The 23506-nt window shown below is 42.1% G+C and overlaps 1 protein-coding gene across 2 annotated transcripts in view; it reads left to right on the top strand.

Moving 5' to 3' along the window:
- The window catches only part of LOC148539116 (formin-I-like), a 275411-nt gene extending 258599 nt beyond the window's left edge, over positions 1-16812 (top strand). For both annotated transcript variants that reach the window (XM_088451832.1, XM_088451833.1), the window contains 3 exons: positions 594-694; positions 1922-2005; positions 14778-16812. In XM_088451832.1, coding sequence (XP_088307958.1) covers positions 594-694; positions 1922-2005; positions 14778-14888 — 296 coding nt within the window. In that variant the 3' untranslated portion in view covers positions 14889-16812. The remainder of the gene's footprint in view (positions 1-593; positions 695-1921; positions 2006-14777) is intronic.
- The last annotated feature ends 6694 nt before the right edge of the window (positions 16813-23506 follow it).

Genomic DNA, 23506 nt, shown 5'->3' with positions numbered 1-23506 from the left:
AGGTGCTATATATTGCAATTTGGTCCAGACTTTGCAATGTTCATGTGTGTCTTACTTTAAATTACATGCCCATACTGTTCTTTCATTGCAATTGCACACCCACTGCAGTCACATTCACACTCACATCCTGAGATTCCAGCCTAGGTCTCAAGCTCCCAGTCATAAGCAGTCTCAAGTCACATTTGATATTGAAAAAAAGAGATGTATTGTGAAAAGCTGTGCATGTCGCATGCAAATACATTGCAACTTAAAATGTAAAAAATCTCAAATTGCATTTCAGTAAATTGTTATTGGATATCTAATTAAACAACACAGTCAGATATTATTTGGAATGCTCGTTGGTCTAGGGGTATAATTCTCATCCAGCTTCAATTCCCAGATGAGCCCATCATTCATATTTGTGCTTTGTTACCTAAACACTGAATTATACAGAACAGGGTTTTATCTACTGTATATCTATGTAAGACATGTTGTGGAACCGATTAATATAATAGTTTCTGTACTTTTTGGAACATTTATGTTATTAATAATAATAATAATAATAATAATATATAGTTATTAATTTATTAATAATATTTATAATTTACTTACAGTTTTATGCAAGCAGATAGAAACTATCACCAAGTATCGGAAATCTTTTAAGGCTACATATAAGAATTCGCCAAGCAACAACCAGTTTCTGAAAGACCTAAAGGTACAGTAAATTATGATTATATACTGGTCTTTTTACAGTATTTTATATGCAAAAACCATAATGATACGGAAAAAGCTCACTTACAGGGCACTCATATTGCAATAAAATGATCTTTTTAACATAAAACAATGACATAAAATGTATATTTTGAGGAAAATATAGTTTGATTATACAGAAAAATAGAATAATGTGATGCTAAAGGCAGTTCAATAAAGCATACAGTAGGCACTATATAAACATAGTTGCTATATAAGTAACTGATAAAATAAATAATAAAATAAATAAAATAATCCTGTATGTCCTGCACCACATATTATAGTGTAATAAGAATGGCAAGTTTAAATATACTGTTATGTTAAATGACTGTACATTATATATTTTTAATTAACATAAATTATCAGAGGGCATGCTGGCATACCCAAATCCTCACAACCTGGGTACATAAAGCCAAAAGATTGACTCATGCAAAGAATAAGATTACCACTGGGGGGGATGTACTAAGGTTTGCAAAGAGATAAAGTGGAGTAAGATGAAGTACCAACCAATCAGCTTCTAAATGTCACTTTGCAGGCTGTGTTTGAAAAATGACAGTTAGGAGCTGATTAGTTTATACTTTATATTTCTAGACTTTATCTCTCTCCAAGGCTTAGTACATCTCTCACTAAGTATGGTCATACATTTTTAAAATGTTTATTATTGGTATCAATGTTTTGGTGCTCGGATTTGGAACTTTATAAAATTAACGATTTGAAAATACAGAACATGTTATTCTACTCCCACCATAGACATAAGAGATTAGCATAAAGAACCGCGTTGTTACATCACACCCAACGTATTTACATAACAACCTGTTTATGTTGCGCCTCTTCCTCAGTATCCGAAGCTCATGCTCTGCAAATGGTGAGGGACCGTGCACATTCCACTAACTCTTACTTTCCTCTGTTCCCATCCTTACATGATACAGCTCTGTCCTCACTTGCTACATAGCAGTATAGGGCATGCCACTGTCTCCTATGAGAGCTGTTCTGCTTATAACAATTTAATGCTCTCACTGGTTGCATGTTGTTCTAGTCACAACTACTGTACTTCATCTGCTGCAGCAACGTGTGTAATCATTTTTAAAGAATAAATGCAATGAATGCACTGACCCAAGTTAAATGCACCTGAAAAACTAGCTTCCTTTTCCTTAATATTTTGAAATTCTAATTAATTTACTTTTTATCTTAGGATATAGTTGAGCAGTATGGAACACAGCATGCCGATTTGGCTAAAAACAACAATGAAATGAAGAAACTGTACTCTGAAGTTTTGGTAAATATGTAATGTTATGTAATTCAGTGTGGGCAATTCAATTCAGCGTGAATTAAATAGCGCCGGGAGGGAGCGCCGGGAGCTATTCAATTCAATGTGCTGTTTAGTTGGACTAGTGATTTCTTCTCACACCCTCCTGAGGGTGCGAGCAGAAATCCAACTAAAGTGCCGGCCAGGCGGCTGTTTTCCGAATTAGCACGGCGCTAACAGCCTCGCGACCAGTGCTTTATTCGGAGAATGCCGGTTCACGTAACTAAACAACCAGGTTAAATCATGAGAATTGCCATTCTCTGACTTAACTAGTTTCTGACAAAGTAGACATCTCGGTGAATTGAATAGCTCTGGGAGCTCCTTCCCGGTGCTATTCAATTGTCGCTGAATTGAATTGTCCTGAATCTTTGTGTTTGTTTTTTTTAATTTCTCCATACTTTAACTATTTTGAAAAATCAAACTGAATCAAAGTGACAGGTATAGTTCTGTTTCTGGACTTATCACATATATACTGTACATTCCAAAGCCAAATTCCCATTCTCTTCTGTCTGGCCTGGATAGATTGGTAAGCAATTCCCTGGTGTACATCTGTGCTTATATAGAAACTGTAATACTGCCTGGTGCATCTTTAGATGCCACCATCGGTCTCACCATGGAAGCTTGCACCAGCACTATGCTAGGTGCATATTGTCTGTCAGAGTATGGCCTCCAGTGTGAACGATAGAGTGTCTGTGTATGGAAACACTTCAGTTACCGCCCATAATATGCTCATTAGAGGGATAATCTCTGTGCATCTGTTTAGCACCTCCCAGTCACCGCCCAGGAACGCCCAGCACTTTTCCAAGTCATTTCTGATACCGTACATCTCAATCACACAGCATCTTTGTGCATACACTCTGTGTTACACATGAGCTGTAGGACTTTTTAGGGATGATCATGCATGCACAATAGCAAATAATCACTCAACTACATGAACATTAGCATTGTGAGAGACATTGAATCAGACCCTAAGACTGTTGTGTAGGTAATTTACAACAGCTGGCCACAGCATAGTGCAAAACATCCGCTACATGATGTAAATCTGTGTTTGGCCAGACTGAGTGAACATACATGGCATCTCTGCAAACATGGTTAAGGAATGACTGAATCAGTTCATACTGTACTTTAAGCATTTCAAAGTTTAGCGCATATAAAAACTCAAAAACTTAACATACTGTGTGCAGGGCTGCCGTCAGAAACTTTGGGGCCCGGGACAGACAAAATAGGCCCCCTCCCCCTTCCCCCACCAACACTAAGTCTCATGAGTCATTACTTACCTTATCGCCTTGAGGACTGCTCCCTCCATCTGGCTTCTTCTCCTCCAGTTCTGGCTGGCACTGCTCCTCACACGCCATGGCTCCCCTGACCTCTTCCTTCCAGCAATGCGGCGTGAAGTCATGACTGTCTACTCCAAAGAAAAAAAAAAAATTGAACAAGGGCAGGGGCAAACGCAGGATTTCCTGGGAGGAAGGGGCTCTAATAAATATATAAAACCACACACGCATATATATATATATATATATATATATATATATATATATATATATTAGGGGTGAGCGGGTTCGGATTTCTGAAATCCGAACCCCCCCGATCCGAGGCCGATCCGAGTCTGGCTCGACTTTTCCCGCCTGACTCGTATCTGAAATCGAGGCAAAACGTCATCATCCCGCCTTCTGGGTCTCGCGGGTTTAGCATCCTATATAAGGTACCCGCGTCGGCGCCATTTTCTCACTCGGCTGTGGACAGTGAAGAGGGAGGGTGGGAGTTAGGGCTGGCTGGGCTGTGTAGTGTAGTGTAGTGTAGTGTTGTAGTGTAGTGTAGTGCAGTGTAGTGTTGTGCTGTGCTGTGCTGCGCTGTGCTGCTGTTGTCCATAGGGGCTGTGTCCACTACTTCAAAGTCCATAGGGGCTGGCTGGACTGTGTTGTGCAGTCAGTTGTCCATAGGGGCTGTGTCCACTCCAAAGTCCTGTGCAGTGTCCCAGTCCTAAAGGGGTGCTGTAATGTTGTCCAGGGGGTGCTCTGTCCGTCAGGAGTGCTCCCCCCAAGTGCTAAAAAAAAAAAAATATTTTTCTGTTTTTGTGAATTGTGTGCACTGTGGCTGCACAAACATCAATGAAAGAGCAGCGCCAAGCGTGCGCCTGTGTCCCATATGTAAAAGGCCGGCTGGCTTGTCCGTTAAAGGGTGCTGTAACCCCCAAAGGGCACTCCAAACAAAATAAAAAAATATATTTTTCTGTGTTTGTGAATTGTGTGCACTGTGGCTGCACATGCATCAACGAAGGAGCAGCACCAAGCGTGCGCCTGTGTCCCATAAGTAAAAGGCCGGCTGGCTTGTCCGTTAAAGGGTGCTGTAACCCCCAAAGGGCACTCCAAACAGATAAAAAATATATTTTTTGTGTTTCTGAATTGTGTGTGCAGTAACCGCACGTGCATCAACAAAGTAGTGCCAAGCGTGCGCCTGTGTCCCACAAATAAAGGGCCGGCTGGATTGACCGCTAAAGGGTGCTGTAACTCCCAAAGAGCACTCCAAACAAAATAAAAAAATATATTTTTTTGTGTTTGTGAATTGTGTGCGCAGTAGCCGCATGTGCATCAACAAAGTAGTGCCAAGCGTGCGCCTGTGTCCCATAAGTAAAAGGCCAGCTGGCTTGTCCGTTAAAGGGTGCTGTAACCCCTAATGGGCACTCCAAACAAAATAAAAAAATATATTTTTTTGTGTTTGTGAATTGTGTGCGCAGTAGCCGCACGTGCATCAACAAAGTAGTGCCAAGCGTGCGCCTGTGTCCCATAAGTAAAAGGCCGGCTGGCTTGTCCGTTAAAGGGTGCTGTAACCCCCAAAGTACACTCCAAACAAAATAAAAAAATATATTTTTCTGTGTTTGTGAATTGTGTGCACTGTGGCTGCACGTGCATCAACAAAGTAGTGCTAAGCGTGCGCCTGTGTCATAAGTAAAGGGCCGGCTGGCTTGTCAATTAAAGGATGCTGTAACCCCCAAAGTACACACCAAACAAAATAAAAAAATATTTTCTGTGTTTGTGAATTGTGTGCGCAGTAGCCGCACGTGCATCAACAAAGTAGTGCCAAGCGTGCGCCTGTGTCATAAGTAAAGGGCCGGCTGGCTTGTCCGTTAAAGGGTGCTGTAATCCCCAAAGTACACTCCAAACAAAATAAAAAAATATTTTCTGTGTTTGTGAATTGTGTGCGCAGTAGCCGCACGTGCATCAACAAAGTAGTACCAAGCGTGCGCCTGTGTCCCATAAATAAAGGGCTGGCTGGATTGACCGCTAAAGGGTGCTGTAACTCCCAAAGGGCAGTCCAAACAAAATAAAAACATTTTTTCTCTGTTTGTGAATTGTGTGCACTGTGGCTGCACGTGCATCAACAAAGGAGCAGCGCCAAGCGTGCGCCTGTGTCCCATAAGTAAAGGGCCGGCTGGCTCATTTCTTAAAGGGTGGTGTAACCCACAAAGTGCACTAGTCTCCAACAAAAATAAAAAATTATTTTCTGTGTTTGTGTGCGCCTTAGCCGCACGTATATATCAATATAACATAAATGGAGGACCAAACTTTCTCCGATAAAAATAAAATAGGGAAAGATCAAGAACCACTTCCTCCTAGTGCTGAAACTGCTGCCACTAGTAATGACATAGACGATAAAATGCCATCAACGTCGTCTGCCAAGGCCGATGCCCAATGTCATAGTAGAGGGCACATACAATCCCAAATGACAAAGTTCAGGAAAATGACCTTGAAAAAAACATTTAAATCATCTGAAGAGAAACGTAAACTTGCCAATATGCCATTTACGACACGGAGTGGCAAGGAATGGCTAAGGTCTTTCCCTATGTTCATGACTAGAGGTTCAGCTTCACATGACGATGGAAGCCCTCCTCCCACTAAAAAAATCAAATGAGTTAAGCTGGCAAAAGCACAGCGAAGAACTGTGCGTTCTAAGAAGATATCACAAATCCCCAAGGAGAGTCCAGGTGTGGTGGTGGTTGCGATGTCTGACCTTCCCAGCACTGGACAGGAAGAGGTGGCTCTTTCCACCATTTGCACGCCCCCTGCAAGTGCTGAAAGGAGCACCCACAGTCCACTTGCTGATATGCAAATTGAAGATGTCACTGTTGAAGTACAACAGGATGAGGATACTGGTGTAGCTGGTGCTGAGGTGGAAGTTGGCGAGGAGGATTCTGATGGTGATGTGGTTTGTTTAAATCAGGCTCCGGGGGAGACAGTTTTTGTCCGTGGGATGAAAAAGCCCATCACGGTCATGCCTGGGCAGAAGACCAAACATTCCACCTCTTTGGTCTGGCAATATTTCCATCCAAATCAGGACAACAACTGTCTTGCCATATGTACCATATGTAAAGGTGGAATAAGTAGGGGTAGGGTCGTTAACCACCTAGGAACATCCTCTCTTTTATGGCACCTGCAGCGCGTTCATAAAAAGTTACTGTCAAGTTCAGAAACTTTGGCTAAGACCGTAAGCAGTCCAGGGACACCTAAATGCTGTTGTCCTGTTGTATCCAAGCGCCTGCAAACCACACCGTCAACTCCCTCCTCGTCAATTTCCTCCTTAGACAGGATCGGAAGTAGTCCTGCAGGCCATGTCACTGGCATGACTGACTCTCCTATCCGGGATTCCTCCGGAGGATCCTACATTGCTACGCCTCCTGCTGCTGCTGCTGTTGCTGCTGCTGGGAGTCGTTCATCATCCCAGATAGGAAGTAGGAACACCCCTACTTTTACTAAACAATTGACCCTCCAACAGTCCTTAGCGAGGAGGATGAAGTACAACAGCAGTCATCCTAAAGCAAAACGTATAACTGAGGCCTTGACTGCTATGTTGGTGTTAGACGTTCGGCCGGTATCCGCCATTAGTGCAGTGGGATTTAGACAATTGATGGAGGTAGTGTGTCCCCGGTTCCAAATCCCATCTAGATTCCACTTCACTAGGCAGGCGATACCGAGACTGTAAAGAAACGTCAGAAAAAGTGTCCTCAGTGTCCTGAAAAATGCCGTTGTACCCAATGTCCACTACCAAAGGACATGTGGACAAGTGGAACAGGGCAGACTAAGGACTATATGACTGTGACAGCCCACTGAGTAGATGTATCACGTTACGCAGCAACAGCAGCAGCGTCACCAGTAGCAGCATCTCAGAAACGCCAGCTCATTCCAAGGCAGGCTACGCTGTGTATCACCGGTTTCAGTAAGAGGCACACTGCCGACAACCTCTTAGAGAAACTGAGGGAAATCATCGCCCAGTGGCTTACCCACTTAGACTCTCCTGGGGATTTGTGATATCTGACAACGCCACCAATATTGTGCGGGCATTACATCAGGGCAAATTCCAGCACGTCCCATGTTTTGCTCACACAATAAACTTGGTGGTGCAGAATTTTCTGAAAAGCGACAGGGGCGTGCAGGAGACACTTTGGGTGGCCTGAAAAATTTCTGGCCACTTTCGCCATTCAGCGACTGCGTGCCGAAGACTGGAGCGCCAGCAAACACTCTTGAACCTTCCCCGCCATCACCAGGAAGCAAGAGGTTGTGACGCGGTGGAACTCAACCCTCTATATGCTTCAGAGGATGGAGAAGCAGCAAAAGGCCATTCAAGCCTATACATCCACCTATGACATAGGCAAAGGACTCAAGTGCAGTGGAGAATGATTTCCGTGTTGTGCTAGGTTCTCCAGCCCTTCGAACTTGCCACACGTGAAGTCAATTCAGACACTGCCAGCTTGAGTCAGGTCATTCCCCTCATCAGGCTTTTGCAGAAGCAGCTGGAGAAAGTGAAGGAGGAGCTAAGACGGAGCGATTCCGCTCGGCATGTGGGACTTGTGGATGAAGCCCTTCATTCGCTTTGCCAGGATTCCAGGGTGGTCAATCTGTTGAAATCAGACCAGTACATTTTGGCCACCGTGCTCGATCCTAGGTTTAAAGTCTATGTGGTGTCTCTCTTTTCAGCCGACACAAGCCTGCAGAGGTGCAAAGACCTGCTGGTGAACACACTGTCAGCTAAAGCAGAACGTAACACATCAACAGCTCCTTCTTCATTTTCTCCCGCAACTGGGGCTGCCAGGAAAAAATGTAGGTATCCTAAGCAACCCGCTGGCGGTAATGCAGGGCAGGCAGGACCAAGTTTGGACATCTGGTCTGGACTGAAGGACCTGGCAACAATTTCTGACATGTCTACTATCACTACATATGATACTGTCACCATTGACAGAATGGTGGAGGATTACATCGGTGACAGCATCCAAGTAGGCATGTCAGACAGTCTATACCTGTACTGGCAGGAAAAAGAGGCAATTTGGAGGCCCCTGTACAAACTGGCTCTATTTTACCTGAGTTGCCCACCCTCCAGTGTGTACTCCGAAAGAGTGTTTAGTGCAGCCGGGAACCTTGTCAGCGAAAGGCGTAGGAGGTTGCTTCCACAAAATGTGGAGAAGATGATGTTCATAAAAATGAATTATCAACTCTTCCAGGGAGACCAGCCTCCAGAAAGTACAGAGGGACCTGTGGTGGTGGATTCCAGTGGGGATGAGTTAATACTCTGTGAGGATGAGGATATACACAACACTGAAGAGGGTGAGGAATCGGTGGATGAGGAGGATGAGGACGACATCTTGCCTCCGTAGAGCCAGTTTGTGCAGGGACAGATTAATTGCCAGCTTGTTTTGTGGGGGCCCAAACGAACCAATCATTTCAGCCACAGTTGTTTGGCAGACCCTGGCGCTGAAATGATTGCTTTGTTAAAGTGTGCATGTCCTGTTTATACAACATAAGGGTGGGTGGGAGGTCCCAAGGACAATTCCATCTTGCACCTCTTTTTTTTCTTTGCATTATGTACTGTTTGGGGCCTAGTTTTTCAAACTGCCATCCTGTCTGCCACTGCAGTATCACTCCTGGATGGGTCACGTGTTTGTGCCGCCCACTCGTGTCGCTTAGCATAGTCATCCAGCTACCTCGGTGCAACCTTTTGGACTTGAAAACACTATTGTGAGGTGTTCAGAATAGACTGGAAATTAGTGGAAATTAAGGTTATTGAGGTTAATAATAGCATAGGAGCAGAAAAACCAGCACATTCTGTGATTTTAGCTGTTTTTATGCTTTTTTTCAAAAAAATACAGATCCAAAACACAAAACCCAGAACCCAAAACACGGAAGGGTGGTTTTGGCAAAACCAATCCAGATCCAAAACACAAAGAAAGATCCAGATCCAAAACCAAAACACAAAACACGAAAAGTGGCCGGTGCACACCCCTAATATATATATACAGTATATAATATACAGTACAGTATATAGCAGACATGTATATATTACATATAACACAAATATACAGTATACACACACTAACACATATACAGTATACACACTAACATACATAAACATATATTCACACTAGCACATACATACACAAAAACATACATACACAGGTTCAATATGAATAGCTGGCGGCTCAATAGCCACCGGTTCAAATCTTGACGCCGGAAGCCCGATCGTCTACAATGCCAACAGGGGCGGTAAGTACCCTAAACGTCACCCTCTCTTGGTGGTGCCTAACCATAACCTTCCCCCGGTGGTGCCTAACCCTAACCACCCCTTCCTGCAACCAAAATCTAACCCTGCCCCGGGGGGTACCTAACCTCCCTCTCATGGTGCCTAACCCTAACCCCTCCTCCCCCTAGCCTAACCCTCCCCAAGGGTGCCTAACTATAATCTCCCCCCAGGGGTACCTAAACCTAACCCCCTCCCATTCACGGGCTAAGTATCATACTTACCCGTATACTTACCTTCGGGATGGCGGGGGTCAGGATGCCGACATCAGTATCCTGATGTCTTCGGGATATCGTCATCATTATACAGGGCATCGGGATTTAGGCGCTGGTATAGCTACGTCTGGGATACTTCCCGCCGGCATATTAAACGTATACCACATACACATATATCCACACTAACACATACACATATATACACAGTCACACTAACATACATACAGTACACATATATACACACTAACATACATACACATATATCCACACTAACACACACATATATACACACATATATACACACTAACATACATACACACACTAACATACATAAACGGACTGGCCCACAGGGGTACATGGGAAACCCCCGATGGGCCCCACTGCCTGAGGGCCCATCCCCTCCTCTAGGGATCAGGTTTCAGTCTGTGCTCTTGAATTATACATAATCAGCAGTATTTACTATATATGTATTTTAAAGGAGCCCAGCCAATGCACTCTCTAATGGATAGCCAAGCCACTGTGAAGGCTGGCCACACCCCTAAGTATGGGTCCATATCACTGCATGCCCCCAGTGGGACCTTCATGCCTCAGTTCGACACTGTACACATATATTCACACTTACACATACATACACATAGATACAAACACTAACATTCATACACATAATTACACTCTAACACATAAATACACACTAACACTTAGACACATAAATACAGTTCACATGCTAAAACACATACAGTACATACTTATTACTTACACTGAACACAACAGCAGGTTGCTAATGGGAGCGGGCACCTCGCATGATTAGGCCCTGCCCCCTCCATAATGCTGCAATTCACATTGGCTCTGCCTTCATTGTGGTCAGCGTCAGCAACTGAAGAAGTGAATCCTGTAATCGGTCCATGGGGGGTTCCCTGGTTGGAGCAGACCTTACTCCTTTTACTCCTATTAGTGTGGGCCAGCAGGCACCGTTGGTAGAAGCGAGCAGTACTGGGTAGGCACGGGCCCCCGCTCATTCTGCCTGTGTCTGGGCCAGCAGTCCCCCCCCCTGATGGCGGCCCTGACTGTGTGTGCAAAATATATTGTATGATTAAAAATTACATGCTGGGTCACATTGAAGGATCAGCCCTACTGGTACTTTTTTCCCACTTCTTCTTTCTCACTCTCTAGTGGCTAGCCACACTGCTTCTATTCTCTCATTCTTGTAAGTTAGATCTTTTAAATATCTGACTCATTTGAATGGGTCATGTCACCGCTCCTTCATTACGGTGTTTTCAGCATGACCACTCTGTATCCAGTTTCCCTGTTCTGAGAGTAGCTGCAGACACTCTGTTCATCTATGTGGATGCCAACTTTTCATTTAAATAGTAATAACAAAAATACACATACAGTACTAAAAAAAAATACAAATATTGTGCATGCAGAAATAAATGGGTGCTGTGAGAAAAAAAGATAACCAGCAAATTGGTGAAGCTGCCCCCACACGTGTGGATCTGGAACTCCACCCCAATAAGTAAAAAATATATAAAAAAAAAGAAATAATGGGAGAGCTAATTCTGCTGCTGGTTTGAAAAGTAGTAGACAATTTATTCAACAATAGATAAAATACATTGTTTTAAAATGATGCTATACCATGGTACGCAATAGGAAAAAATTAAAATACATAAAGATTACATGCCCAGTGGCCACATCAATAATTATAAAATGCTATGTGGATCCGACTAGAAGCATATATAATAAAAAATAAATAAACGTTAACAAATTAACATAATACCAATCTCTGGGCCTGATTCAGACCCACTCCCAAGCGCATAGCGCGTGCAAGCAAGTCGATGGCCGTGCAGTGCACACGCGCGGCATGCGCACTACACGTGTGTGAGCCCCGGAGCGGGTGAGAAATTCACTCGCTACGTGGCTCGCTACAAACGGGGTGGCTGTCGATGTTGATCGACAGCTCGCCCCGTTTTGTAGGCGGGGAGGGGGGGTGGCTAGTCAAATGGAGGCGTTCCTGAAGGAACGCCTGCCATTTGAGGGCGGCCCTACTGACATCACCAGTGATGTCAGCAGTAAGCTTCTGGCTCTATTACCACAAGGGTCTCGTCGCAAGCCCGATGGTCGTGACCATCGCGACCATCACCTGCCGCTCGCAAAAGCTGTGGGTGGTCACCCACAGCTTAGCGAGCGGCCAGAAGGCCGGAATAAAAAATAAAAAAATGCCCTTCAGAACTGCAAGCTGCCTCCGTCAGCGAGCGGATCTGAATCAGGGCCTCTGTACACACAAATTAGCAGCAAGGCATGCACTTGATTTTATCAAAGAAAGTCCACTCACATTATATATTTGAGGCAAATAATCAGGTTGGAGATGTGAATATTAGTAGCAGCAAAGCGTAGCAGTTAGTAATGTTACAGAAATAAAGAAATAAAGTCCAGTCACTGAAAAATACTGTTATTTTGAAAACAGGGTATATTACCATCCAGCAGCTTTATAATTATCATAGGTACTTGTAGCCAAGTAAATCTTGCCTCTACCCTAATCAGGGGAGGATGCTGGAATTTAGGTACAGTGCTTATCTCTGTGCTGCACTAGTGTGGACTCAAGCACTTATGTAGTAGCACTGTGTGAGCCATGTGGTCTTAGAGGTGCTGGGGTCCAAGGCAGAGGGACCTCTACTCCTATTCCATGGCACTGATGGCCGGCCATGATATTGCAGTGTGTAAGGAGACGCTGGGGATGTTGCGATATGTCACTTCTGGTTTTCGGAGCTTCCGGCTTCCGGTTAGCGTTCCACCTGCGTTCCAAAAGTCTTACTGACGTGTTTCTCCACCCTATGACGTGGCGGTTTCTTCAGAGGTTCCCATAATGGATAATGGATAGGCCCCCTAAGGAAGGGCATTTGGAGGTTACTGATGAAAATCAGTGTAAGGGAGACTGAAGACTATTCAGGAGATACTAAGGGGCTTATTCAATTAGCCGCAAAAAGTCCTGTACTTTTCGAATGCCGGACTTTTCGCCAACATCACTGGTTTTCCATGCGAAAAAGTATTGCGCTCGTCCCCGCTTATCCCCGTATTCAATAAGAAATCGTCGAAAATGGGACCCGTCGAATTCGGACTTGGCGAAAAGTCCGGTCTGATTTGGGGAAATCAGCCTGACACCCCCAAAAAGATGCACTGACATTGGGGATCACTATAGATATGCCCGAGTAAGCCTGCTCTAGGTATTTGGGGTACTTAAATGCTCTCAATAGCTGCTAATTAGCATCTTTTGCAGAAGTGGTGAAGAATAGTATTTAGCAGGTTTTTTAGCAGAAAATAACTTATCCCAGCAAATGTGGGGTACACGAAAATGGGTGCTAGCATATTTTGAAGTTGCTAAAGTGAAGTTTTAAAAAACTTTAAAAATCCACTTGCCGCAAACACCTGCAATCTTAAAAACACATGGGGCATACTTGGGGACCCCCCTGGAGTCTATTTTCTAGTTTTTAAGTTTGTCCTCCAACTTTGTTTTTTTTCACCCCCAAAATGAAAGTACTTTTTTGGGGTGTTCTTAAGTTTTTTTTTTTACTTTTTTTGACATAGTTTATCTTTGGGGGCTGTCCCAAGGGTGCATGGTGGTTTCTGCAAGTTTGCACCCCAAAACCCAAATTCTGTACTTTTTTTCAACAGCTTTCATAGGCGAATCTATTTTGCCTATTCCAATGCATTGACTTTCTGCTCCTGTGAAAAGTCTTTGGAATTGAATACAGGGATACGTTTTCATCTGGCGAAATGACATCACCGTCGAAAACTTTTTGCCGAAAATGGCTTATTGAGGCTAATTGAATATGCCCCTAAGCTGCAAAGATCCTAACAATTATAAACTGAGTGTCTTTTACCAACTTAATACCAGACAATTGAAACAAATGTATCTACTCAATTACATAGTGTCAGTATACAGTACAATCAACAGTGTCAATACACAATTAACAGTTACATTTCTCTGAGCAAAGTGATATATCAAACCTGGGCTTGCAACAAAGTAAGGAAGGCAGGATATCACTATCTACATGTGCACCACTGATATAGAATTGGCCTATTTCACCTTCTGTATGTGGATAGTTAATAGTTACAGTGCATAAAAATACAGGGGCTAGCTTGGGTTAACCCCTGATATTCTGTTGGGACATGCTGTAAAGTGTATTTATAGAAACTGTTTGGAAGTTGAACTGTTTATTTAATGAGGGTATATTGTGATCCTTATTCTGTATATTGTAATAAGTCAGATAGGATTAATGCTTTAGATAAGGGGTTAAGTTTGGAAGGTCTGTAGGATTAACGCATAGTTAGGGTAATAACACATACTTACCTATGTCAGAGTGTATATTTATGGAGACTTTTGGTGTGAGGCAGGTTGGCTTCATTTATTTTGCCAGATTGTCATCTCTTCAAGATAGCCAGATGAAAATGTTACTGAAAATTATTTTTTTTATTTAATAATTACTATTGGTCTCTTTAGTTAAAGCTGTGTGTTGAAAATCTTTTCAGTACTTTGTTCTAACAATTGTTCATTGTTACCACCATAATATCAGGGGTTATTCCAAGCTAGCCCCTGTATTTTTTCCACTATAGGAATAGTTTGGGTGGAGGCACTAAAATGATACCTTGTTGTGACATTTGAGATTTATGCTTCTTCTGATTATTGCATCCAAATTTTTTAGAACAGATGGGAGGTTACATTATTGTCTATTTGTTTTTAGCTAACTTAATTCCAACCATAGGTGGTGGCGTGCCTTAGGAAAAAGCAGAATTATTATTTTTTAACCAATTTTATATAAGGTACTCAATTTAATTTTAGAAACTAAAAAATGTACTTTGTGAAGTTTTGAGATTTTATTCTAAAAGTCATCACAATTTCAGTACTGAATAAACCTGGTCCAGTACAATAAACCTTAATACCATCTCGTTTTATTTGTGCCCTACAGCAAATGTTTGGAGAAGCAGAGGACCAAGATTCTCAGGAGCTGTTTGGGTGTATTTCTACATTCATAAAGGAGTTTCAGAATGCCTACATGGACAAAAAATCTTCTCACTAATGACTTGACTCAATATCACTTCTGACTGAGCCCGAACACAAACAATACTTTGCTGGTCTACAACAGTTTCTCACTTACAAGCAATAGTACAGGATTTGATGTGACATTAATACAATACTCTCTAAGTTTCATTTTCTGAAAATGCTTTATTTGTTTCTCAAGGTTTTTAAAACAACTGCTTTTAACTGCAAATGGCTTATCAAACTCGGATTCAAAAATTCCAATTACCTCATCACATTTTGAATATATAGGGCATGATGCTGAATTGGAGTTAAGCCAGTTTGCATAAAGTAAAATACACAAATTGGCTCTGTGCATACACTGAAAATAGAGAGCAGGGATGGGCAAGGGAAGCTCATTCTAATGGTGCATACACACGTAGCGATTTAAAAGGAAGATTTGAACGATAACGGTATCAATATCATTATTGTTACCATTCTCTTTCGAATTTTTTTTAAATGGTCCCTACCAACTGACCAGCGATGCGCGGCCACGTATGGACGATAGCGATATCATCCATCGGCCGTGCATGTCGGTCAACTTGCTCGGTATCGAGCAAGTTACTATAGGGACCCGCGATCAACGATCGCGGGTCGCTATGGTCGATGGTAAAGTTGGTGGTGTGCTGGATGATTGAAATAGATCATCCAACATACCAGGAAGGGTGCATAACAATCTGTCAGTGATATTGCATCGCTGACAGATTGCTACATGTGTACGCACCATGACATTGGCCAAGTAAGGCATGTTTATTACAGACCTGTTAATAGCATGGACAAAACCTTTCACTTTGCTCTCACTTTTAATAGAGCATTTACAGTGTGTTCTAATATTCTAATGCAACATACTGTACTGTAGTTTACTTAATTAGTGTACCAATAAAACTTTATCTTAGTGTGTTATCAAGTGTTGATGATTGCAACTGCTCCAGGCAAATGTGACATTGACAAAAAGCTAACGCTTATCAGAATGCATTTATTTACAGGTAAAGTTGTTAAATTTTTTCACCTATCAGCATTATAGCGAGTGCAACAGGCTTTAATATTGTTTTTTCAGTGCATAATATTAATGTCTATGTTTACAAACTCTAAATTCAAATAGTAGTATCATGTATATTTCTTATTTCTTAAGGCTGCAGCAGAGACACAAATAAGTGTAATGAATCTAAGCAAGGGTACTTTAGATTGTATATTAATGTATATTATACAGTAAGTGAATAGTTCCTCACACCTTGGCACAAACTGTTAAATATATACAGGGCAATATACAGTAGTTGTAAGTTGGTGGCAGCTCTTTGGTTTTGGTTCTACTGTAAATCACCGTATGTTTTTTTTTTTGGCAAAAGTACCCTCAAGCTTTTGGTTTTGGATCTGGATGTCCTTACAAATTGATAAAAACAGCTAACATCATGTAATTAGGAACTGTTTTTGTTACAGAATTGTTTGCATCAATAACATTTATTTCCAGTCAATTCTGACTATCTCACAGCTCACAATATTGTTTTCACCAATACTGACCAAAGTCTGCAGTGAGCTGGCTGGCTAAGCTAAGCAACAGAGCAGCAGCACAATCACTTGGCAGTTTTAAAGAATATAGCAGATATAAGGAACCTAGTAGCACAGCAGAGGCAGGCAGGATGGCAGTTTAATAAACTATATGATCCTATATAGTATTTTCATTAATCAAAACTACTAGCAACAGCCTAGTAGAAAATAAATTGGATTACCAACACACTTCTCCAAACATAAAATCATAGGCCTCAGGCCAATACAGGCGATTCAAGCCAGAGTTACAGACTACTAGAAAAGATGATATAGCCATGGCCAAAAATTTTGAGAATGACACAAGTATTAGTTTTCACAAAGTTTGCTGCTTCTGTGTTTAGACCTTTTTGTCAGATGTTACTATGGCATACTGAAGTAAAATTACAAGCATTTCATAAGTTTCAAAGGCTTTTATTGACAATTACATTAAGCTTATGCAAAGAGTCAATATTTGCAGTGTTACCCATTCTTTTTCAAGACCTCTGCATTTCGCCCTTGCATGCTGTCAATCAACTTATGGGCCATATACTGACTGATGGCCGCCCATTCTTGCCTAATCAATGAGCCCACTCCCTTGGCTGAGAAGCAACCCCACACATGAATGGTCTCAGGATATTTTACTGTTGGCATGACACAGGACTGATGGTAGCGCTCACCTTTCCTTCTCTGAACAAGCATTTTTCCAGATGCACCAAACAATCTGAAATGGGATTCATCAGAAAAAAATAACTTTACCCCAGTCCTCAGCAGTCCAATCCCTGTACCTTTTTCAGAATATCAGTCTGTCCCTGATGTTATTCCTGGAGTGAAGTGGCTTCTTTGCTGCCCTTCTTGACACCAGGCCATCCTCCAAAAGTCTTCACCTCACTGTGTGTGAAGATGCACTCAAACCTGCCAGCTGCCATTCCTGAGCAAGCTCTGCACTGGTGGTGCCCCGAACCTGCAGCTGAATCAACTTTGGGAGACAGTCCTGGCGCTTTCTTGATGTTCTTGGGCACCCTGATGCCTTCTTCACAGCTATTGAACCTCTCTTTGAAGTTCTTGATGATTCGATAAATGGTTGATTTAGGTGCAATCTTGCTAGCAGCAATATCCTTGCCTGTGAAACCCTTTTTATGCAAAGCAATAATGACTGCACATGTTTCCTTGCAGGTAACCATGGTTAACAGAGAAAGAACAATGATTTCAAGCTCCACCTCCTTTTAAAGCTTGCAAGTCTGTTATTTTAACTCAATCAGCATGACAGTGTGATCTCCAGCCTTGTCCTCATCAACACTCTCATCTGTATTAATGAGAGAATCTCTGACCTGATATCAGTTTGTCCTTTTGTGGCAGGGCTGAAATGCAGTGGAAGTGTTATTTTTGGGATTAAGTTCAATTTCATGGCAAAGAGGGACTTTGCAATTAATTGCAATTTGTCTGATCACTCTTCATGACATTCTGGAGTATATGTAAATTGCCATCATAAAAACTAAAGCAGCAGACTTTGTGAAAACCAATACTTGTGTCATTCTGAAACCCTTTGGAAATGGCTGTACATTAATAAGTTAATAACACATTTCTCCAACCAGTAAATCACAGGCGTCAGACCAATACAGGCTTTTAAAGCCAGAGTAACATCCTAGTAGAAAAGATAATAAATAACTTAAAAATATAATACATATTTAATTTAAAAAGTGTGGGGTCCCCAAAATCCGTAACCAGCACTGAACCTCCGAGCATGGGCTAGCATTGAGATTATAATTGTATTTAATTAACCAATATACTGATCTGTGCAGTGTTTTCAGTCTACCCTACAATGGTGGAGCTGCTTTAGAGACAAATAAGAAATACTGTAGGTAGTAAAATTGGAATATGACAGGGAGGGACTTGTATGCAGTCCAAAACATGTGAGTTTGAACATTTCTGGGACTATGACATTTTGCCTTGTTTTGAGACCTGAATTTGGCTTGGGAACCGAAACATTCCTCGGTTCAACACGGTTCTTTGAAATTCAGTTCTGTTATTTCTCCAAATCCAAACCACTCATCTCTACTTTGAAAAAACACGACTTGTAGAACATTGATCTGAAACCAATGTTTAGAAAAAAAAGAGAGGGCTTATAGTGTAGTAATTAAAGTAGATTTTTTTATGTAAATAAAATGGATAACCAGCTTAATAAAACAATGGCTCAGTATAGCACACAATGGACACTTGCTACTGCGCATGTGCAAAATATTTTGAAAACCCCTACAGTCCATGCATTACCCTGAGTGTACGCACAAATGCAATGTTGTGTTCGGGATTGATGGTAACAGAAATAGCAAGGGAAATCCTATTAGCAGAGTAATATGTGGAGCATGCTGATGTTGATATATAATGTGCAGTGGAATGTGCTGAGGACAGTGGCTCTCCAGATGACTTGGTGCACCAGCGTATAGTAAATCTGACCAGAGTGTAAGTGATGCTGATTAAGTCTATAATGCAGTAGTTGGTGCTGGTAGTGATTAGTCCACACTTGGCAGCCTGGAACTCAGGGTATTTATTGTTGGGCAATATAGTGCGCCAGGCATGCTCGCGGTACTGGCACTGGCAGATAGTACCACTGGTGGTCTAGTTTACAACAGTAGTGGTATAGTATACATGCAGGCATGCAGAGGGGCACTGCAGGCTCTGAGGTGGAAATAATCTCCTGGTCCAACCTATCCTAATGGATTGTGGGGATTGTGGGAAGTATAGACATGAGGAGATACAGGTCAGAACCTTTTTTAACTGAGCGCCAGCAGGTCCTAGCAACCACTGGCACTGGCTACCTGTACAGTGCTGGAGAGAGGGAGCACAGGAGTGCACTCCTTAAAACAAAACTATAGGTGTTCCTGGGCGCTAACTGGGAGGTGGCTTGAAGTGAATGCAAAAAAATCACTTGCACGGGCATGTAATGGGAGAGTCACGGGTGTACCAGTGAAAGCTGCTGTGTTCTGATATGCAGAGCCACAGAGACAGAGGCCATGTTCAGATGGAGACACTGCACCTGCAATTGGGCTGGTGCAAGTTGTCGATGGTGCATGTGATATTACGCCAATGTGATTTGTCCAAAACTACTGGCTGTGTTGCAGTGTGCATGGGTTCTGAAAGTGGACATCTCATCTTGCACATTCTAGATGCAGCTACGGTGGCAACTGCGTGAACCTGTGAATCAGGACATTAACCAGGAATTTTGTAACTTAATCATTCATTTAAAATTATGTAAATGAATAATGTTTAATCTATCTACAATATTTGATCATTTTGTTACTGAGTTTACTAACATAAAATAAGCTATTCACCCATTCATACTCTCATGAGACTGCAATGTAGTGTCCTACTATAGCTATCTGGCATACAGTACATGTGCAGAGTTTCCCTACCTCTGTACCAAATAAGCACTGGATGGGCAGTTGGTATAAAGAGTGAGAAAAGTATCACTGTCACTAACAGTCTTAGACGGCAGAACAGCTAGAAACACCTTTGTCTCCTGAATCAAGGTTAAATATTATATAAACAGAACACTTCCTAACACTGCTTCTTTTCTTTGTAGATTACAGTTTCTTTGTTTCTTATATTAAACAATAATAAAGTTTAAAATATATAGGAGTCACGCTAATGCTAATAAAGATTTGGAGTCAAGACAAATAATTTTTTATAATTAATTTTGCAGTGGTTCTCATTAGGGATGGCCAATGACCATCGATGATCAAAAACCATCAGTGATTAACAACCGATGGAAGATGGTTTTGTTATTGCCCCCCAATGTTTCTCTACTTGGCACTGGGACACAAAGCCTAGCTCCACCCCGATGCAACTCATGAATCCCTGCCAGCACCTATTAATAGATATAGGGTTGTATCTAATTAGCCCCGAAGTCTGCATGATGCCAGCACTTATCGGGGCTTTTTTTTGGGACCTGATTTGTCCTGTAAAATAATCCACAATAAGTGATGTTTTTTCACAGCCTCAATGGCGAAAAAACATACTGTAGGTCCATGGGCTTATCACAGATCCTATGTGTTTTTGGGTGAAAAATCCTATTATTTCGTCCAAAATAATAGGGTAGGGGGGAAAAAAAATTGTCAAAAATTGTGGATAATTGGGCAAAAAATCCCAGTTTCTCGATGTTAGCGGCTAATTGTATACCCCCCATAATCAGGATCCCGACAAAGACTATCCCAATGGAAACAATACCAGCAGCAGAATCCCAATGGTAAAATTACTGACAGGGTTAGGCACTAAGGGAAGGGTTAGAGATATGCCGTGGTAGGGGATGGTTAGGGTTAGGCTGCTGAAAGGGATGGTTAGGGTTAGGCTGCCAAAGGGGACAGTTAGTGTTAGGTTGCGGAAGAGGTTTGTTATGGTTAAAATACTCACTAAAATTTGTTGGCATTTTGATCTCCAGGATTCCACTGCTGGTATTGTGACTGTCGGGATGGTTACTGCCGGGATATTGTACCCAACCCACCTCTAACTGGCCTTTTGCCTGATAAGTAGTAGAGCAGGGATGACCATCGGTGGGCAAAACCATCCATAGTTACCATATCACTGGTTTCATTCCATCATAATTAACTACCAATTGTACAATCGGTGGTCACCATTGATGGTTAATCCACTGATTGCAATCCGTAGTTTTCATACTGTAACCAGTGAAAATGAGCCCAAACTGTGCAAACAAAGAGGAATCTTACAAAATACAACCTAGGAAGTGACCAATCAGCCAAGTAGTTGTTGTTTTTTTGTGCTCTGTGCTTCATCTTTGTATTTGCTATTTTATTAACCACTAGATAAAACATAACTGTAATTCTGAAGTTTATTCATTGCCTAGCTGTATTGTATATTCTAATAAAAAAGTTTTTCTTTTAGCTTATTTGTAAAAGCATTTTTTTTAGTAATAGTAGGTAAAAACACTATCCCATGAAGCAGGTTTCCTGCCATTTGGATTCAACAGAATCAGTGTCCAACTCTGGCTGCATTTAAGTCATTAAATTGGACAAGATTTGGCTATTTGACGCTTAAGACTAGAATCCACTCTGACCTCACTGGCCAAGATACTCTATGGTGTGATAAATAAGGGCTTATCAGGATACCTTACTTAACTAATTATAATGACTTAAAAACTTAGGTAAGTGGCTAAACTTAGGTAAGTATTAATTCTGTAACAACAATTGACCTCGGCGCCGATTAAACTCCTTAGAGTCTCTTATGGCAAGTAATATATCAATATGTAAATACCTAGTGGTCTCTTAATTGACTATCTATTTGTCAGCTGCATGGCCACACTTATAGGTGTGTGAGCACCTAAATAAAAGAACAAAAATACAACAAAAACAATCAGGACTACGCTCTATAATATCCAAATTGTGAAATGGCAGAAATAATGAACAGCAGTCAGAACTTATCAACAATACCTATGATTTTAATCACATATACAAATGTTATCCTAAATATGCATTTATATTGTACACAACAGGTTGATAAGATAATTAAAGAATAAAATGCTGATCAATCAACTTGTAAAAGTCAATCTAAACTATATCAGCTATTCCATATAAAAAATGTGTGTATAATCAATTTGAAGTGTATACAACACTGTTGTCTCACAAAATGTAAGCTAAATATGTAGATGTTATATCTCAAAAAGGTTTATAAAAGATCCTTGATTAACTGTTGTAACTCCAATCAAGGAAATGCAAATTGAAAAATACTAAAAAATATGAAAAAACATGAATACAGGGGATCCGTATTAAATGGTGTGCACACAATTTTCGACAGTCTTGTTACTAAGTGTCCATCTCCACAGACTGGAGACTCAGCAACTGTAGCTCTCAAAGTCTCGTTACATAGTATCCCTCTCCATGAATTGGAGACTAGGTAGCTGTTAATTAAAGGCAGTCTCCTATGTTATGATGGTAAACAGCCGTATATTATGTACCTGGTCAGCTGAGAATATCCAAATGATGGCTTGAAATGTATAGCCCTGCAACGACAGTCACACTGGGCTCTCCAATGCTCTAGCTGTGGGATATAATCAGGGCCCGTGATATGTGGCTGTAAGCGGAGCAATGACTTGCCCTGTATCCTCAGTCTGGACAGCTGACAAAATCCAGGTGACAGCTTGGAACGGGTAGCTTTACTCCAGCGGTAGCACTTATTTCCCGTAATCCTCCACTGGTCTAGCAAGAGATTAAGCTCAAGACCTGCGGTGATTATAGCTGTAAGCGGCGTGTAAACTTGCCGCATCTCCTCCTTCTGTGGGTAAATGGACCGGATTGACACACCAGTGTCTGGATCACAATTCAAAGGTTCACTTAACAGAAGTCCAGTGACACGTTTTGCCCTTCCATATGAGGGCTTTATCAAAGAGTCCTCATATGGAAGGGCGAAACATGTCAGCTGGACTTCTGTTAAGTGAACCCTTGAATTGTGATCCAGACACTGGTGTGTCAATCCCGAAATCCTGATGCCTGTCATTAGACCTAGGCGGGAGCCCGACGCCCGGCATACCGAACAAAGGAAAGCCAGGTTCCAGGCGTGGACAGCCTGGGGGGGAGGGCTAGGTATCAGGGCTCCCGGGGGGACTTGTGGTTAGGCACCCCCCTGGGAGGGTTAGGGTAGGTGAAGCGGGGGTTAGTGTTAGGCAACCCCGGGGGGAGGTTAGGGTAAGGCACCCCTCTGGAGTTTTAGGTTTAGGGTGTGGGGAAGGAGAGGTTAGGTTTACACACTTACAGGGGGGGTTAGGGTTAGGCACTAGGGGGAGGTTATGTTTAGGCACCCCTAAAGGAGGGTTGGGTTAGGGGGGGAGTGGGTTAGCAATAGTTAAAATCTTACCATCTGGATTTTCAGGGCTGACGGTCTTCCGCTGTCGGGATTTGAACCGTTGGACATAGGTCCGGTGGTCATTCATACCGATCCCTCAAATACAGACTGGATGAATATACGAGTATCACATAGGTGTGCTGGATATCTGATTCCAAATTAGACGCCCGCAATTAATGCATACTTTTACTCCCTGGTTCAGCCTTGAAAAAGAATAACAGTGAAACGCAAGAATTGGCGGCGGCATGT

This window comes from Taudactylus pleione, unplaced genomic scaffold, assembly GCF_031769625.1.
Source record: "Taudactylus pleione unplaced genomic scaffold, aTauple2 ptg000029l, whole genome shotgun sequence".
Classification (NCBI taxonomy): domain Eukaryota; kingdom Metazoa; phylum Chordata; class Amphibia; order Anura; family Myobatrachidae; genus Taudactylus; species Taudactylus pleione.
Note: the sequence above shows the minus strand (reverse complement) of the source record. Positions and strands in the feature narration are given on the sequence as shown.